This window comes from Aulonocara sp. 'chitande type north' Nkhata Bay, linkage group LG3 (assembly GCF_057382095.1).
Source record: "Aulonocara sp. 'chitande type north' Nkhata Bay isolate Kocher_YH1m ecotype deep benthic linkage group LG3, A_spYH_male_GT1.1, whole genome shotgun sequence".
Classification (NCBI taxonomy): domain Eukaryota; kingdom Metazoa; phylum Chordata; class Actinopteri; order Cichliformes; family Cichlidae; genus Aulonocara; species Aulonocara sp. 'chitande type north' Nkhata Bay.
In genome coordinates, this window is record NC_141346.1 from 7,937,523 (window position 1) to 7,955,447 (window position 17,925).

Consider the following 17,925-nt stretch of genomic DNA (forward strand, 5'->3'; position numbering starts at 1 on the left):
CAGAGCTCAGAACATACAATAATAGTTTAGATAAAAGTGTGTTTCTACAGCGAGGTCACTCCCTTCTGCTTTCCTCATTTGACAGTAAAATATATGAAAAGAACAGACAAAGACTTTCTTAAAAGTCAGCTTCATGCCTGTCTGAGAAAAGTGTATAAAGCATGTAGTGAGGGGTTTTACAGTCTTAAAACATCTATAATAAATGTAAAAAAAAAATCAAGTTGGTTACTTCATGGATTTCACCTATCCCGGGTTATTTTTAAAGCGTAACTCCTGCGATAAACGAGGGACTGCTGTATTATTAATAGTAGAGTCCGGGACATCTACTTGATCAACATCAACATTGATTATTATGCACTGTTATTTTTAACAACACTTTTTTCCACTACTCATGATGGGGCCTTCATCTGGGTCGAAATTTTCTCCAGGACCCAGGTGAGATTGACTACTTTTTTCTTTTTAAATATTTATTTATTGCTATTTCACACATATTACGACTAATATGTAATTTCTTCTACGTCTTCTTCTGTTTTTCCGGCAGTTGGCAACCAATTTAATTACAGCTGGTAGTTGTACTCCCCTCTAGTGGTAGAGATTGTAATTGTTCTGCCCGTTACTAGCCCGTACTTTGAGTACTAATCAGGTGGAACCAGATAATTTTCCAGGCATACCTGATAATTTCTTGTGGCACAGTGGTTTGGAAACACTGGTATAGATCATATTTTAATAATAAACTGCTTAAATGGCATTTGAATGTGGTTAGGTTCTTGTTGTTGACTTATGTATGTATGTATGTATGTATGTATGTATGTATGTATGTATGTATGTATGTATGTATGTATATATTGTACTATTCTTAGTTAGTGTATTGTCTGTCTTGTCTTAATGTTGGTTTATAATGGAGCACTGTAACAAAAAATAATTTCCCCCAGGGATCAATAAAGTATTCTGATTCTGATTAAATGCATTGATGTATAGTTAGTGGTCTTTTGGCCTCACATGTATTATGTCTGATGTATTATAATTTGGTGCTGTATAAATAAAATTGAATTGAATTATTGGAAAATTATTAATGATAGATCTGCATCGAGCATCGAGGCACACCTTGAAACATGTTAAATAAAAGTTTAACACTTTGGTGCCACTGCAAAAACGTTTCATGACTGTATAGACTCAGAAAACTTGTTGCCTCAAAGGTTTTATAGAACATACCTGCATGTCCACGTGTTACCTTTCTGAAAATTACAGATAGGCCCACTTGAAGATATCAAACATTTACATATACAGTATTCAGTTTGAAACATTTTCATGTTTAACAATTTTTCGTAAGATCTCCAATTAGAGAAGCTAAGGGGATAATCAATAAACTGGTCAGAGCTCAGAACATACAATAATAGTTTAGATAAAAGTGTGTTTCTACAGAGAGGTCACTCCCTTCTGCTTTCCTCATTTGACAGTAAAATATATGAAAAGAACAAACAAAGACTTTCTTAAAAGTCAGCTTCAGTCAACAGAGGAGAAGATAAGCTGTCAGGTAAGTTATGCATCATTAATCCTAAAGTTATATTCTTGGATATGTTTATATTATATCCATTATTCTAAAACTTAGAAATGATGATTTAAACCGTTTTTAAGACATGATAGTTTTGAAATATTTAAAAATCATTGAATAGAATTATTTTGGATATGCATATAAACTATATACTTATTAGACTGGAGAAGAGAAACCTTAAATGATAAACACTTGATATTAATTACAGTACAATAATAATCATGATGAGTATCTATTATACAGAAGAATGGAAGAAACCTGTCTACTGCTACTCCTGCTGCTCTCAGGTCAGTAATATTAATATCTTAAACATTTGAAATGTAGCCTATAAACACACAGAGGCAGACTGATGTCATTTGGGTAATCAGATTACATGTACAGTTTTTTTTTTTTATTAACACATCAACCACAAGAACAGTCAGAAAATCTTTATCTCCCCCTACCACAACACCTGCATTAATGTAAAATTATCTTCCTTTGTTAATATTTTGTTGTTTTGTTGTTGTTTATAATGATATCTATTGAACCAAATAGATTTTTAAACTTTGGCTGTTGATTCGTGGCAATTCTACAGCTTAGGGAATGAATATTTTTTCTCTTCACTTCTTTTCCTCCTCATTCTTATTATTACTGTTATTAACAACAAGCCAGCGTAAACCTATAGTTTGTCCCAAGCCCAGACAAAATGCTGTGAGTGGCATCATTATCGACACCTGACGTCAAATCACTGCCAAATCAAATGTGGATAAGAATAGAATTTCCATACTGGATGTGCCCTGAGTTAACACTTGCTAATAACAGCGCCATTACAAACTGCTGGGCTTAGACAAAGGAGGAGGACAGGGAAATATGTGTAAATAGAGAGAGGTAAAGGCAGTGTGGTGTGTAAGAGTAAGGATTTTAAATATAGGGACTATGACTGTAAAGGGAAAGGACTGGCTGCAGATAATGAATGTACATACATTGGTATTGATATTAAATAAATTAGGAATTGTAAGTGTAATTAAAAGAAAATAGTGCTGCTAAATTAAATTAAGTTCATCTAACATTTTCTTTTATTTGACTTAGTTTAATGTATTATTTCTGATCAACTTAGTAGTAATCTGCTACTTAAAAATATCATTAAGTTTGACTTATTTATTTCTATTATATGGAGGTCATCTTTGAAAGGTTTCGATTCCTGGGGTCAATTTGACCACAAACATAAAAGACTTTTCTGAGCAAAGGAACTCGAGTAAAAGTAAAATGTCCTTGTCTTTTATCAATTGCTCTCAGGTTCTTGCATTAACATTATGCACAAAGTTTAACAAATAGTTTTTGATGTCGTTGTTTTTACTTCTGTTTTGAAACATGGCATAATGATTTTAAAAACAATTCATGAAAAAAAAAAATGAATTTACTGGAGCATTAAAATGAAGCATGTATCAACTGCAATCTTTAAAAAGACTCAACTGACTTTTCTTTATTTAGCTTTTCAATGCTTTAAATGCATTTCTCTAATAAAAAGCTAGTGAGGAAATTTTCGGTCACAGTAAAGATTTAAAAAAATGCAATTGTTAGATAAGAGTCACAAGATGGTTAAAGCAAAGAAAAGAGAAATGTACAAATATACAAACCAGTTTTAAAAAGTAATGTCCAATAAATAGGGTTTTATATATATACAGTTGGGTTGAGAGTGATGTTGCACTTCAAAACTATAGTGGAAAAAGTTCCTCAAATGACTTACCAGTGAACAAAACAGGGGTTCTTATTAATTCATCATTCATCTTTACACAGTTCATGTGCTGATATAGCTCCAGTTACAGGAAATGATACTTAAGTTATTAAAGGAGCTTGGAAAGAAAAGCGTCTGGACTTCTTTAAGTTGCTTGAAGGCACTTCACCTCTCATCTAAGAAGCTTCCTCAGTTCTAGGGTTTTGTGGCACATCCAGACATTCCTGTCTGTCTGGCCACATAATTTCATCTACATCACAACGGATATCATCCCTTGTGATGCAACGAGGAAAGTATCTCCTGGAGTGGCGAATCCACCCTCTGCATGACTCTGTAATGTCGTCTCATGCTGCATCCATGGCTGCTAGCAGGGCCTTCCACCTCCAGGCAGAGAAAATCTCCTCTTTTGGATTAAGGAATGGGGAGCAGGGAGGGAGAAGTTAAACCAGCATTGTGTCATGTGCTGCAAACCACTTTATGACCAGATGTGAGTGGTGAAAACGGTCATTATCCCACACAACAACATTCATGTTGAGTTGGCCTCCACCCCTCTCATTCTCAGGGACTATGTCCCTGTAAAGAGTGTCTGAAAAGTCAGGAGATGTTGTGTTTATATGGAACAAAAAGGGAATATGGGTGAGGATGCCATTGTCTGAGTTGGCTGCACATATTGTAACATTCCCTCCGTGCCAACCTGGGACATCAGTGGTTGCTGTCTGTCCAAAGCGATCTCTTCCACGCCTTCTGCCTTTGGCCAGATTGAAACCCGCCTCATCAACATATATGAATGTGTGCAGTGGTTCCCTATCCAGTGTAACATAATGCATTTTGCATGTTCTGTGAATATAGAAACAGAATTGCTAGTCTACTACATGAAACTACACAAAGTAAAAGAGTTTACAGTGCTAAACATTAGAGTATACGAGACATGTTTTACCTGTACATACTGGTGACCTTCACTCTTTAACTTTTCCGTTCAAATGGCACTTTGTACAATTGTTTCATGCACATTACTTTTCTCTTGAGCACTCTGTCCATTATTGCAATTGACACAGATCCAATATTACCAAATACACCGTTATCCTCTATGACAGCGCTTTGAATTTCTTTCAACTTTATTGCATTGTTTGCAATCACCATTGCACAAATAGTTTCCTCTTACTGCGGGGTAAAAGGGGGCTGTCTTCCACCTCTGTGAGCCTGTCTTTCAATCCTTTGTGGTGCAAATTACAGTAAAACTACAGTAATGCACACTAAACATGAGATATTATGAGATGTTGGATTACTGTCCCATACTATACATACCTGTTCTGCCTATGAAATGTTTGAATGATTGAATTCACAGTGGTTCTTCCAACATTTGGTTGCACCCTCCGACAAGCCTCATCCACTTTGAGGCCGCGATTGACAACATGGACAACAAGTGTTGCCCCAATTTCATTAGGAATCTGCCTATGTATGTGGCGTCTTCCCCTGTTTTGTTCCCCCCGCATCCTCACCCCTCTTCCATGATGCTGACCTTCCATTTCTGTGTCACAGAACCGTAGAAATGGTACACACTATGTCCTACTCAGTTCATATATGCTTGCCAGTTGAGAGTTCATGGTATTAATCCATGAGTGACTGTAAACAAGAGGCTTGTCATTGGTTACAACTAGAGATGGCATGATACCACTTTTTTATGTCCGGTACCAATATCATAAATTGGTGTATTTCAAAAATAAGTCTATGAAGGCACTCAAAATAAATTTCCTGTGGTGGGAAACTATTTTGTGCAACTTTTTGGTATTTACAGTTTTGAGGGATAAACCTCTTAAATTTCTCTAAGTAGAAATATATGTAAAAAACAAAACAAAAATTATTTTCAGTTTTTTTGTAGTTTATTATTCTTTTTTTTGCAATTTATGTAGTTACTATGCACTTAATGCATACATATTTTTTAAAAATGGGCTATAACGGTTGTATTGATGTGTAGAAACTTGAAATGTTCTGTTAAATATCCCAATTCTTTGATCTTTGGGCTGAAGGAAGAACAACACTCGGTGTATAAAAATGCTCAATCAACAATCTGTCTAAAGAGCTTGTAAAGAAAAGCGTCTGGACTTCTTTAAGTTGCTTGAAGACGTTTCACCTGTCACCCGAGAAGCTTCTTCAGTTCTAAGGTCAAATGGTGGAGAGTCCCAGATATAAACCTAGTGGGAGTTTCCCCCCACAGAGGGACAAAAGGACCCCCTGATGATCATCTACCTAATCACATGAGTCAAGGTGTGAAACTGGGTGTGGGTCACAATCAACCAGGGTTTCAGGTGAGCTCATTGTGAAACCTGGCCCCACCCTATGATGTGATGTCCTGAGGTCAGATGGCCCAGGATGTGAGTGGGCGTTAAGGCATCTGGGAAGGGATCTCAAAACTGGATTATAGATGGCAGACAGTTGGTGTCGTAAGCCACCGCCTCTGTTCAAAGATGGTCGCTCACAGTGGACATAAATGGCTTCTTTTACTCCTCTTTCAAACCATCTGTTCTTTCTGTCCAAAATGTGAACATTGGCATCCTCGAAAGATGCAGATGGACTGCTGAGTCTTGTCCGGTGGAGGTGGCTCTTCTGTGTTGTGCCATGCGCTTGTGAAGTGGCTGTTTGGTCTCTCCAATGTAGAGGTCTGAGCATTCCTCGCTGCACTGTACAGCATACACTATACACTACATATACCACATTGTTAAGTTTGTATTTAGGATTAGGGAAGCACCGATACTGGTATCGGGTATCTGGGCCGATACTGTAAAATGTGTGTGTACTCATACTCGTAAAAGTTAACCGATACCAACTTATTTCATTAATCAGAGGGTGGCTTGTCATTTCTGTTGTAGTTTTTTAGATTGGCCACTAGGGGGACATCCCGCGCTAAACAGGCACAGGGTTAGGGGAGTGAGACTGACGACTCCAGATAAAAAAGAGAAACTGGAGGCTGCTGTAGCTAGACTAAACAAAATGTCAGCAGTGTGGACTGGAACAGCCAACTTTAACTCAGGTTTTGGAAAAGTGATGAAAAATGTCAAGAGAAAATCCACGGGCAGTTTAAATAGCAGAGGCTCTGACTCATTTTATCGCTCTGGATGACCAGCCAATGCCGGTCGTGGAAAACATAGGATTGCACCATCTTCTCAGCATACTCGAGATGCCATATGAAATTCCCAACCGCCCATACATCAGGGAGATAGTGGTGCCAAAACTTTCTGAAGGGGTAAAGACAAGCAGTGTGTGCGCGATGTCAGTCCTCAGTTTAACGGCACAGTGGACTGATGAGGAGTTTGTTCGTCAATGCCAAATACTTTCATTATTTTGTTTGTTTGTTTACAATATGGACACTGCAATAATTTAAAAGTTTATTTTATTCTCAAACCTTATTTGTATTTATTTTATTCCACACAGAAGTGTTTATTTATTATTCTGAAAGCTCGAGACAGTGCCAATAGTTCAGTGATATTTTGTAAAATTACAATGTGGAGACTCTGCAATAATTTAACAGAAGTGCTTATTTTTCACTTGAAAATTTTTTGTGGTCATTTTTATTAAGATTTTATTTTTTATCGGCAGGGAATATAATAAAACCTGTCTTCCAATTAATTGTATTTGTGTGTGTGTGTGTGTGTGTGTGTGTGTGTGTGTGTGTGTGTGTGTGTGTGTGTGTGTGTGTGTGTGGTAGAAGTAGCAGTTTATGTACTCTGTATCGGCAAGTACTCAGATCCAAGTATCGGTATCGTATCGGTTTGAAAAAATTGGTTTCGTTGCATCCCTATTTAGGATTGCAATTTTAATTACTCAAAAACAAGTACTCAAAAGCAGCTTTATTGCTGACTCAAAAGAAAAACAATACAAAAATGATACTGAGATAATATGAACTAAACTCATGGAGAGACACACAGGAAAGCACACAGCAAAAGGGATGACACAGCAACAAGCAGGGGATGAAAGAGGACTAAAATACATGACTTAGTAATCAGGAAATGGGAGACAGAAGGGAAACACAGCTGGTACTAATTACACAGAGGAGATGGGGAACAGAGGCTGAACGTAGAGCAGAACTGTCAAAATAAAACAGGAAGTACACGACTGACAGAGACCCACACTAGACACTGAACAGAGTACAGAGACAGGAGCAACATGAGACATTACTGACTGGGGAACAACACAAACACGAGGACAGAACTAAACCGACACTAAACATGGGGGCACCAGAACAAAATCTAGGAACTAGGAATTAACAAAGCAAAAAAGGACTAGAGCGCTAACACAGAAACCAAAACAAAAGTAATCAAAAACCATGAAGTCACAGAATAATAATAATAATAATAATGCAACAAATCCAAAAGACTGGGTCAGTGACCCAGGACCGTGACGATACTGTTGAACTGATGAAATCTACTTAAGGTTTTAAATTAAGCAGCAATCTGTGCAACTGGGTAATCAGCTACGTTAAGATTTTTACATTTTGTCTGTGTCACGGTTTGGCGTGGCAGACCGTGGGGATGTGGGGAAGGAGGACCCAGGCGCAGTGCTCTGTGTATAAACAGTGCGTTTATTTAAAGTGTGTGGAAATAAGAACAATAAATCCCCGTGCTTTCCCCGACTTCCACTCCGTGTCTTCTCCCAGTGTTTGTGCTCCATGTGTCTGCTCCCTTGTGCCCGTGTAGACTGTGCCTGCTGCCCTCTCATCCAGCAATCCTCCTGGAAAAATAGAGGCAGTAGTTAGCACCCTTAATTACACTTGGTAAGTTCACACTCACAAACAGACCAGCTGGAGAACTGACGGGAAGTCTCACGCAATGATCCCGCGTCGGTGGGAGCTCCAAGACTCTCTTAGGTAGCTCCCCCGACGAGGCCTGATCAGCAGCAGGTGTGTGGCTTCGGGTGTGGCCAGTTCGCCAGCAGGGCCACACCCACCAGGCCTGAAGGTGCCCGCAGAAACACATATACACACACACACGTGCGCAAAGAGGGAGAAGAGGGGCAGCAACACCAAAAATACATAAAATAACACAAGTCCATGACTGCCCATGGATCCTTGGTCGCTCAGGCCCAGGACCCTGACAGTCTGACATGTTTTTTGAGATTTTAATATCCAGTTATTTGACTTTTGTGTAATTAAAAAGATTACAAAAGTAAAGAAAAAACTATTGAGTTTTGCTAAACAGAAAAAGTTACTCTGTTGTACTCATTCTATTTAGGTTATGTTATAAAAATGCTGTAACATTATTAATACTATTAATAATATTAATTGTACATGATTGCGCTACACATAGTTATTGCAGTTTGAATAAAAAGAAAAGAAAAATAAACAGAATTAAAAAATATTGCTCATTCACCAGCAGGACTTTCTTTTGTGTGTTATAGTTTTCTCCATTTAAACTCAAAGAACAGTATAACTATTTAAAGGGTTTAAATTTTTCAGTCTTTTTCAGTGGTTTGTCTAACAGCCCAGTTTCCACAATAAAAACTTTTTATTTTTCTCAGGAGGACTTTCCACTCTTCCTCCCCACTCCAGAGAATACCACTATGTGAACCAGCTGAAGACCTGGACTGAAGCTCAGAGTTACTGCAGAGAACACTTCACTGACTTGGTCACCATCTACAACAGCAACATCAACCAACTGCTTTTCTCAATTTCACCAAGGATCAATGCTTGGGTTTGGATAGGACTCTATGATGATCCTTACAGCTGGAAGTGGTCCATGGAGGGAAAACTTTTTTATGTTGGCAGCACACATGAATTTCTGATCTGGGCTAACGGCCAACCAGACTGTGTAAATGCAAAGGAATACTGTGTGGCTCTTCAGGGACAAACACAGATGAATGATAGACCCTGTGGAGATTCTTACCCTTTCCTGTGTTACAATGGTAGGAAAAAGATTTGTTGGCATAGTTGTCCTACTAATTTATGAGATTCATAGTCTGTGTGTTTCAAAATTAATCCTTTTTTTTTTAATTTCACAGCCAAAAATACAAGTTACATCTTAGTGATGGAGAGCCGCTCCTGGTCAGCGGCTCAGTCGTACTGCAGGACATACCACACAGACCTGACCAGTATAAGAAGCAAAGAGGAGAAATCCAACATCACGCTCACTTTGAATGGATCAGGGGTTCAGTATGTGTGGATTGGCCTCTACAGGGATCCCTGGTCCTTCTGGTCTGACAACACCACCTCCACATTCACTAACTGGATGCCTTTTGAGCCTAGAAACTATTATCACACTGAGTACTGTGGAGCATTTTATTTAAAGACCGGGACATGGGAAGATGGCCCCTGCACCACCAGATTCAGTTTTTTCTGTTTCACAGGTGAGGTCCAGAATGCAAACACTGTAAGATCCTGTCATCATGTCAAACACTAATGTTTGTGTTGTTATATGTGGTTCATTTTTAGCAGTGACAAAGCAAACAGTGGTGAAAATGAAGCTTCAGTCAGAGGCAGACATGCACAGCACAGAGCTCCAGCAGCAGGTTTCACAGCAGGTCAGCAGTTCAGTCACCAACACAAACTTGACACAAGTTCAAACTATGCTTCATGTTTTTCATCATCTGCACATTTTGTCCAGCTGTCAGGCCTCATGCTGTCAGAAGGACTGACAGACTTCAGGATTCGTTGGAGGAAACTCCAGAGTTGCCGTGACGACCAGTCAAAGAAACAGGATGTGGACGGTGACTGCAAAACTGAAGTCTGACTGGACTGAACCACTTCATGTGTGAAGTTAATAACATGCTGTGCTGAGCTGTCTCATCCTTTGAATCTTTCAATATTTCAGAGTGTAAAGTTCCACCAACAGCTCATTTGTTCAGCTGCAGTTGTAGTTTGGTAGAAATTCTTTAATCAGAGGTCCACTCACTAGTTTTCCTGATAGGCTCTAGTCTCTTGTTTTGATTTGCAGCGTCTCTTTCAACACTATAGACACTGTCCTTCTGTGGACGTCACTGCACAGGCTTTGTCTGTGTGCAGTTTATTAGGATCCATAGTTCTGTTTCATCTGACAGCAACCTCTGCTGACTTACACAAATGATAGAGAAGAAAGTGAGGAGGTCAGGGGGGAGAACAAAACATTGTACGGTTTATGTCCTGTTTCTACTTCTACTGTTTAATAACTGTAACAGCCATGAATTCAGTTCAATTCATCTCAATTCAATTTTACATATATAGCACCAAAATAAGTCACATCGAGGTGCTTTATATTGTAAGGTAGACTCTACAATAACAAATTCAGAGAAAAAAGAAAAAAACCAACAATCATATGACCCCCTATTAGCAAGCACTTTGGCGACAGTGGGAAGGAAAAACTCCCTTTTAACAGGAATAAACCTCTGGCAGAACCAGGCTCAGGGAGGGGCGGGGCCATCTGCTGCGACCGGTTGGGGTGAGAGAAGGAAAACAGGATAAAGACATGCTGTGGAAGAGAGGCAGAGATTAAACAACTGATTGAACAATTAACAGCTATCAATGAGACCATAACAGTCCCAAACCTTACCTGATATAAATGTGGATCATTGTTTTCAATGGAGTGCAGCTGCAAAGCATGCTGGATGTCCTCGTATCTGACACTTTAACTTGACTGTCACTTTGGAGGCACAGACAAAGTCACAGTCACTCTAGTAAGAACTGCAGGTGGTGGGTAAAGTTTGTGCTGGTGTTGCCATAGTTACTGTTGTGGTCTTAGTTTTGACTTGTATTTTCACCTGTGTTGACATGTTTCTCTACTTTTTGTTTTTGTAGCTTTCAGCTTTCTTCATGATATATTTGAAAGGGTTTTAATGTGTTCTGTGGTTTAAGTCGTGTTTTTGTGTGTTTGAAAATGATAAATCCATGTAGACAGGTATAGAAAAAGTAATACAAAACGAGAGAGATATATTAAAATAATAAGTAAACAGAATGGTTGAACCATTATTTATTGCCTTTCATAGATTAATTTCTTATTTAATAATATAATTTGACTTCAACAAATTTATATTTTGCCAATATTGACATCTTTGTTTGTTTCATTAGCTTAGCTGGAGTAAACCCATGAAAATAATTTCATTTTATTCATGTGAACTTAATTTGTGGTGTAGGTAACTTGATTGTACTTTTCTGTTAATAAATGAATGAGTCATTTGTGTGTTTTGACTCTGAGTGATAAATCAGGTGAAATTGCTACAGATCCATGAAAGTAAAGCTAGTTTGACACTGAAGCTTTTTTGTTTCTTTAGTTTTGTGTCCGTCTGTGTAAGTTTGAGGTCCATGTCAAAAGGCATTCAAATGTAAAGGGCCTTAAGTTATATGTTAGTTATGAGAATATTCATCAGTGTTGCGCTTTTACTACACACCAACAAATCCCTCTCGTAATGAGGACGCATGTGATCTTTCTCTTTGTGTTAGGTAAAGAAGGTGTGGCTGGAGTGTATCCCAAATCAAATCAAATCAAATCACTTTTATTGTCACATCACATGTGCAGGCACACTGGCACAGCACATGCGAGTGAAATTCTTGTGTGCGAGCCCCACAAGCAACAGAGATGTGCAAAAACAACAACACAAACGAGCAAAATACAAGAATGGCCAACCTGAAACTAATAAATATATGTACAATATATAATAGTGTATGCATTTCTGGATGTGTATACTAAATATTTTCCTACGTGTGTGTGTGTGTGTGTGTGTGTGTGTGTGTGTGTGTGTGTGTGCGTGTGTGTGTGTGTGTGTGTGTGTGTGTATGCACATTTTTACAAATTAAATAGTTAAAAAAAATAATAATAATAATAATAATAATAATAATAATAATAAAATATATAAAATATACAGAGTTGAATATGTGCAAAACAAGTGATGTTGAATGTTGAAGTTCCAGTAGTGAAGCTGAGGTGTCTATGACGTGTTCAGCAGTCTGATGGCCTGATGGAAAAAGCTGTCTCTCAGTCTGCTGGTACGGGACCGGATGCTGCAGAACCTCCTTCCTGATGGAAGCAGTCTGAACAGTTTATGGCTGGGGTGACTGGAGTCCTTGATGATCCTCCCCGCTTTCCTCAGGCAGCGCTTCCTGTAGATGTCTTGGAGGGAGGGAAGCTCACCTCCAATTATCCGTTCAGAGCACCGCACTACTCGCTGGAGAGCTTTGCGGTTGTAGGCGGTGCTGTTGCCAAACCAGGTGGTGATGCATCCAGTGAGGATGCTCTCAATGGCACAGTGATAGAAGGTCCTGAGGATGCGGGGGCTCATGCCGAATCTTTTCAGTCTCCTGAGAAAGAAGAGGCGCTGCTGCGCCTTCTTCACTGTTTTGTTTGTGTGTACTGACCACGTAAGATCCTCAGCCAGATGTACACCAAGGAACCGGAAGCTGCTCACTCTCTCCACAGCAGCGCCGTTGATGGTGATGGGGGTGTGTACTTCTCTGCACCTCCGGAAGTCCACTATCAACTCCTTTGTCTTTGCGACGTTGAGGGTGAGATGGTTGTCTTGACACCAGTGGGTCAGGGCGCTGACCTCCTCCCTGTAAGCCGTCTCATCACCGTTGGTGATAAGACCCACCACTGTAGTGTCGTCCGCAAACTTCACAATGATGTTGGAGCTGTTAGTGGCTGTGCAGTCGTAGGTGTAGAGTGAGTACAGGAGAGGGCTCAGTACACACCCCTGTGGAGCACCAGTGTTCAGTGTGATGGGGGATGAGGTGATGCTGCCCAGTCTGACCACCTGGCGTCTGTCAGACAGGAAGCTAAGGATCCAGCTGCAGAGGGAGCTGCTCAGTCCTAGATCCTGCAGTTTCCTGTCCAGCTTCGAGGGAACGATGGTATTGAATGCTGAGCTGTAATCTACAAACAGCATTCTCACATACGTGTCTCTCTTCTCCAGGTGTGACAGGGCAGTGTGTAGTGTCAGGGCTATGGCATCATCAGTGGACCTGTTGTGGCGGTATGCAAACTGTAGAGGGTCCAGTGAGTCGGGTAGTGCAGAGCAGATGAAGTCCCTGACCAGCTTCTCGAAGCATTTGCTTACGATGGGGGTCAGGGCTACAGGTCGCCAGTCGTTCAATGAGGAGATGGTGGAGGATTTGGATACAGGGACGATGGTGGCCATTTTGAAGCAGGCTGGGACTACAGACAGAGAGAGGGAAAGGTTGAAGATGTGCGTGAACACTCCAGCCAGCTGAGCCGCGCATGACCTGAGGACGCGGCCGGGAATCCCGTCCGGACCAGTAGCTTTGCGTGCGTTCACCTTCCTGAAGCACTTCCGCACATCCTCCTCAGACACAGTGTGCGCACTGACGTCATCCGCGGTGCGCACACTGTCCGGTCTCATGGTGTTCGCTGTGTCGAATCTAGCGTAGAATACGTTTAGATCCTCACATAGAGAGGCCGTGGTCTGCGGTGTGCTGGTTTTCCCTCTAAAGTCTGTGATCGTGTTTAGTCCCTGCCACATACTCCGAGGGTTGTCAAACTGTTGCTCCACCCTGTCCCTGTACTCACGTTTGGCTGCTTTGATCGTCTTCCGGAGTTGGTAATGTGCGTGTTTGTAGTCCGATGTGTTCGCGGAGGCAAAGGCGGTGTTCCGTGCCGCGCGAACATCTCCGTTAATCCAGGGTTTTTGATTTGGGAAGGATTTGACTGTTCTGGATGGGACGACATCTTCCACGCATTTCCTGATAAATCCACAGACTGAGTCTGTGTATTCATCAGTGTCTCTGGCGGCCACGTGAAACATTTCCCAGTCCGCGTGATCAAAACAGTCCCGCAGCGCAGACTCCGATTGGTCCGTCCAACAGTGCACCGCCCTCCGGGTTGGAGCTTCCCGTTTCAGCTTCTGCCTGTAGGCGGGCAGGAGCAGGATGGAGCAGTGATCTGATTGGCCGAATGGGGCGCGGGGGAGGGCTTTGTACGCATCCCGGAAAGAGGTGTAACAGTGGTCGAGTAGCCGGTTTCCACGTGTGTTGAAAAGGATGTGTTGATGGAGTTTTGGTGAGACTTTCTTCAGGTCTCCCTTATTAAAGTCTCCGGCTGTGATAAACGCTGCCTCTGGGTGTGCGGTTTCCTCGCTGCTGATCGCGCTGTACAGTTCCCTGAGTGCACGGTCAGTGTCGGCTTGTGGGGGTATGTAAACAGCCGTAATAATCACTGCTGTAAATTCCCTCGGTAGCCAGAATGGCCGGCACTTAATCATCAGGTACTCCAGGTCCGGTGAGCAGAAGGATTTGACCGGGTGCACGTTCGCATAATCACACCAGCTGTTGTTGATCATGAAACACACACCACCGCCTCTGCTTTTCCCAGTAAGATCCTGTGACCTGTCCGCGCGGTGCACAGAGAACCCCGGCAGTTGTATTGCGGAGTCCGGTACTTTGTCCGATAGCCAGGTTTCTGTGAGGCAGATCACGCAGCAGTCCCGCATCTCTCGCTGGAATGAGATCCGTGCCCGAAGCTCGCACAGCTTGTTCTCCAGAGACTGCATATTAGCCAGTAATAAACTGGGTAACGGTGGTCTGTAAGTGCGCCGTCTCAGTCGAACCAGAACGCCAGATCTTCTCCCTCTGCGTCGGCGTTTGCGGCCTCCAGGGCCAGAGAACAAAGGCGTCTCAGGTGAGATGAATGGGGGGTCTGCAAACGGAGCGTCCGTGTTGCAAAACTTGAACTCCGGAAAGTTATTAGAAAGACCGTCTTTTATGTCCAGTAAGGTTTGTCGGTCGTACACAAGGAGACAAGTGCTGCTCGTGAAAAAATAAAGGAAAAGTAAAATAAAACACAGAAGAAAGCCGTTGCTTGGGGGAGCTCGCGACGAGGCTGCCATACTCGGCGCCATCTTGAACCGACGATGAACCCAGCTACCATGGGGTGAGATGCATGGTACACCCTGGGTCAACAGACCTGAATCAAATGATTAGTTCATTACCAGGCTTCTGGAGAACTTGAAGACATGTTGAGGTCGGTTATTTACCTTTAAATTAGCTGTATTATATCAAGGACACATCTAAAACCTGCAGGACACCGGCCCTCGAGGCCTAGAGTTCGACACCGGTGGTTTAAAACATAAAGATGAACAACCATTCACACCTATGGGCAATTTAGAATGACCAATTAACCTAACCCCAGGTTTTAGGTTTAGAAAATAACCGGTTCTGTTCCCTGTGAAATAACATCACTAAACTGGAAATAATTTAAAACGTTTGCGGAATCCCACAAAACACCCCCTCATTTCTTTTGCTTTAATGTCCCATGCGGAGATCCGTAGGATATGAGCGCCCCACGTGACCGCTTACAGCAAACCTCAGCAGAGTAGCAACTGTCACTACCGTCACTAACTGTCACTACTACACACCCGCCGCAGCTGAAGCAGCCATGTGTTCAGCTGAGTCTCTGAGAGAGTTCATACAGGAGAGGCTGGCTGCTGTTTGCCAACAAATCTTCTGCGAGGTTCAGAAAACCATCGTCCAGTATGAGGAGGAGATCCAGCGTCAGCGCAGACTGCTGGATATCAGCCGGAGACCCGACACACACTCACACGGCTCAGGTACGGACACGTGTGCTGAGCTCAGGTTCCTCTCTGTTGATGAAGACATGAAAGCTCGTCAGCGTCTCCGGGATTTCTCTGATGTTAGCTGGGAGCAGAAAGCTGTTACCTTGGTGATTAATTTAATTTCGGAGTCTAATTTGTGTAAAATATCAGACACTGGGCATCAGCTAAAGACTGCAGTCAGGTGTGTTTGGCTGTCTTTCACAGTCGTACTGAAACAATCAGTGCAGTTTGAGTTCATCTGTGAGATTATTGTTTAGCAGGAGTAAAACCCTGAAAAGAAATAAACGCCTTGATGCTGATAAAGCAGCGAGTTTAAGGCCAGCATGTAGTTCAGGTTTTTAAGTCTTGAGCTGCCCCTGATTTCCTCATATGTTGCTAAAGTTAAATAAAATATGTGACTTGAGGGAGGTACCTATTTCAATAGGATGGAGCTGTAAGTATATAGTCAGTTCCCCCAACTGGGCAAAACACTATAAAAAGGAAATTCATCATTGCCGTCTCCACCCAAGCTCACCACCACGGTGCATGCAAAAGCGGCAAGAAAAAGAAACGTTTCCTTGGAGTGCCTTTGCTGTCTGCAACGATATTTTTAAAAAAAAAAAAGAAGAAAGTAAACCACTCTCAACTACAATCAGTACACACATTGGTGCCTACTGATACAATGAAGAAAAACAACAAACAAATAAACAAAACAACATCGACAGCCACAGCTGTCACAATAATCTTCAGCTCTTCGCTGTCGAGTTAAACCAGTCTAAAACAAATTAAAACAAGCACTGGTGTTTCGGGACCTCGGCCTGCAGCCAAAAATCCATCCAGGCAAAGCAAAGCTGCAGCTTGACAATCTGTAAATGAAAACAGGACATCACTTACACTGAACAGTTTACCACAGCAGGAATATCCCTGTTCACAAGTTAGGGTCACACCCTAATAAGTATCGGCAAGTGGTGGCGGAGTCCACTACACATTTCTCTGCAGGAATAAAACAGTGTTTCCTTCTACAAGAGTAAAAATGACTTTAAGCCTCTGCCAAACTACAGAAACTCAAGTGGGACATGTTCTGTTGCCTAAAAGGGGAAAACTACCGACAAAGGTCAGGGCCCTATTTCAGGAAGCCGGTTTAGTGGAAAAACTGAGTAAGTATACCCTGAGTTAACGAAAACTCTGGGTTTTCGGTTTCACAAAGCGAGTTCAGCTGAAGCCTGAGTGAGTCTGTAACAGCCACTATGGTGTGGTGTCCCTTTAAGACACCCAAGTCGAGGGTTGATGGTGTCATCAGTGTGTGCCACTGCTCTCTCTCTCGCTCTGGGATTATGAGGACACGTGCCTTCACGCTCGTGCTTAACGAGGGACGGACTTATGTTTTCTTTTCCAGACCCTTTTTTTTGTTTTGTTTGCAACGCTTGGGTTGTATGAACGCTGGGCATTTTGTTGTTGAGCCGCAGCCGTTCAGCCGGGCTTTTATACGGTTGCTGAAGAATGCGTATTAAAGAACCACCGTGGATTACTGATACCAGCGTGGGTGTGTATCCTTCCGCCTAGCCTGCTAGGTGTTTTGCCGCCTCTTCTCAACCACACAACACAACCCAACGTTACAAAATGGCGCCCGAACATCTTCTCTTGGACCTCAGTATGCAGTATCTTCGAGCAGCTGATGATTGATACACTAAAAGGTACATCGCGGCAAAGTAGATCTAGTAGTAGCCCGCCATACTTCGCAGAAACAGACCAGGCTGGCCTCGACGCGGACGTCCGATTCGCCGGATCACGGAGGTGTGTTTCCACGGCAACGAGTGAAGCCGCCGCAGCGCTGTTTTCGAGATGTATTATCGTCATCTGCTGAACGCCTTTACTGCGACATTTTTGGATTAACGTGGATTCACGCTACTTGGACGCGAGACGGATGCCGCTTCTTCATAGTTTCTGAAGTGCATGTATGCGAAGTGAAGAGCACCGGATTTTTCTTCCTCACCAGCTGAGCTCACGCTGCAGACTTTGCTTCGTTCGTACGGTCTCTGCAAGTGGGAACTTTTCCACGGGACAAACCTCTATGCCGTGTCAGGACTGGACAAGTTTGGAGTCCTCTGGAAAATCGTCGGACTGATGTTGTGAGTGTATATTTAAAAAAAAAAAAAAA

At 42.0% G+C, this 17,925-nt stretch overlaps 1 protein-coding gene across 1 annotated transcript; it reads left to right on the forward strand.

The window, feature by feature from the left end:
- Nucleotides 1-1,454: 1,454 nt before the first annotated feature.
- LOC147333765 (C-type mannose receptor 2-like) lies at nucleotides 1,455-9,890 on the forward strand. The gene is made up of 5 exons (XM_086287281.1): nucleotides 1,455-1,534; nucleotides 1,796-1,839; nucleotides 8,778-9,161; nucleotides 9,258-9,602; nucleotides 9,688-9,890. The coding sequence occupies exons 2-5, from the start codon at nucleotides 1,800-1,802 to the stop codon at nucleotides 9,888-9,890; spliced, it is 972 nt and encodes a 323-aa protein (XP_086143407.1). The 5' UTR covers nucleotides 1,455-1,534; nucleotides 1,796-1,799.
- Nucleotides 9,891-17,925: the final 8,035 nt, after the last annotated feature.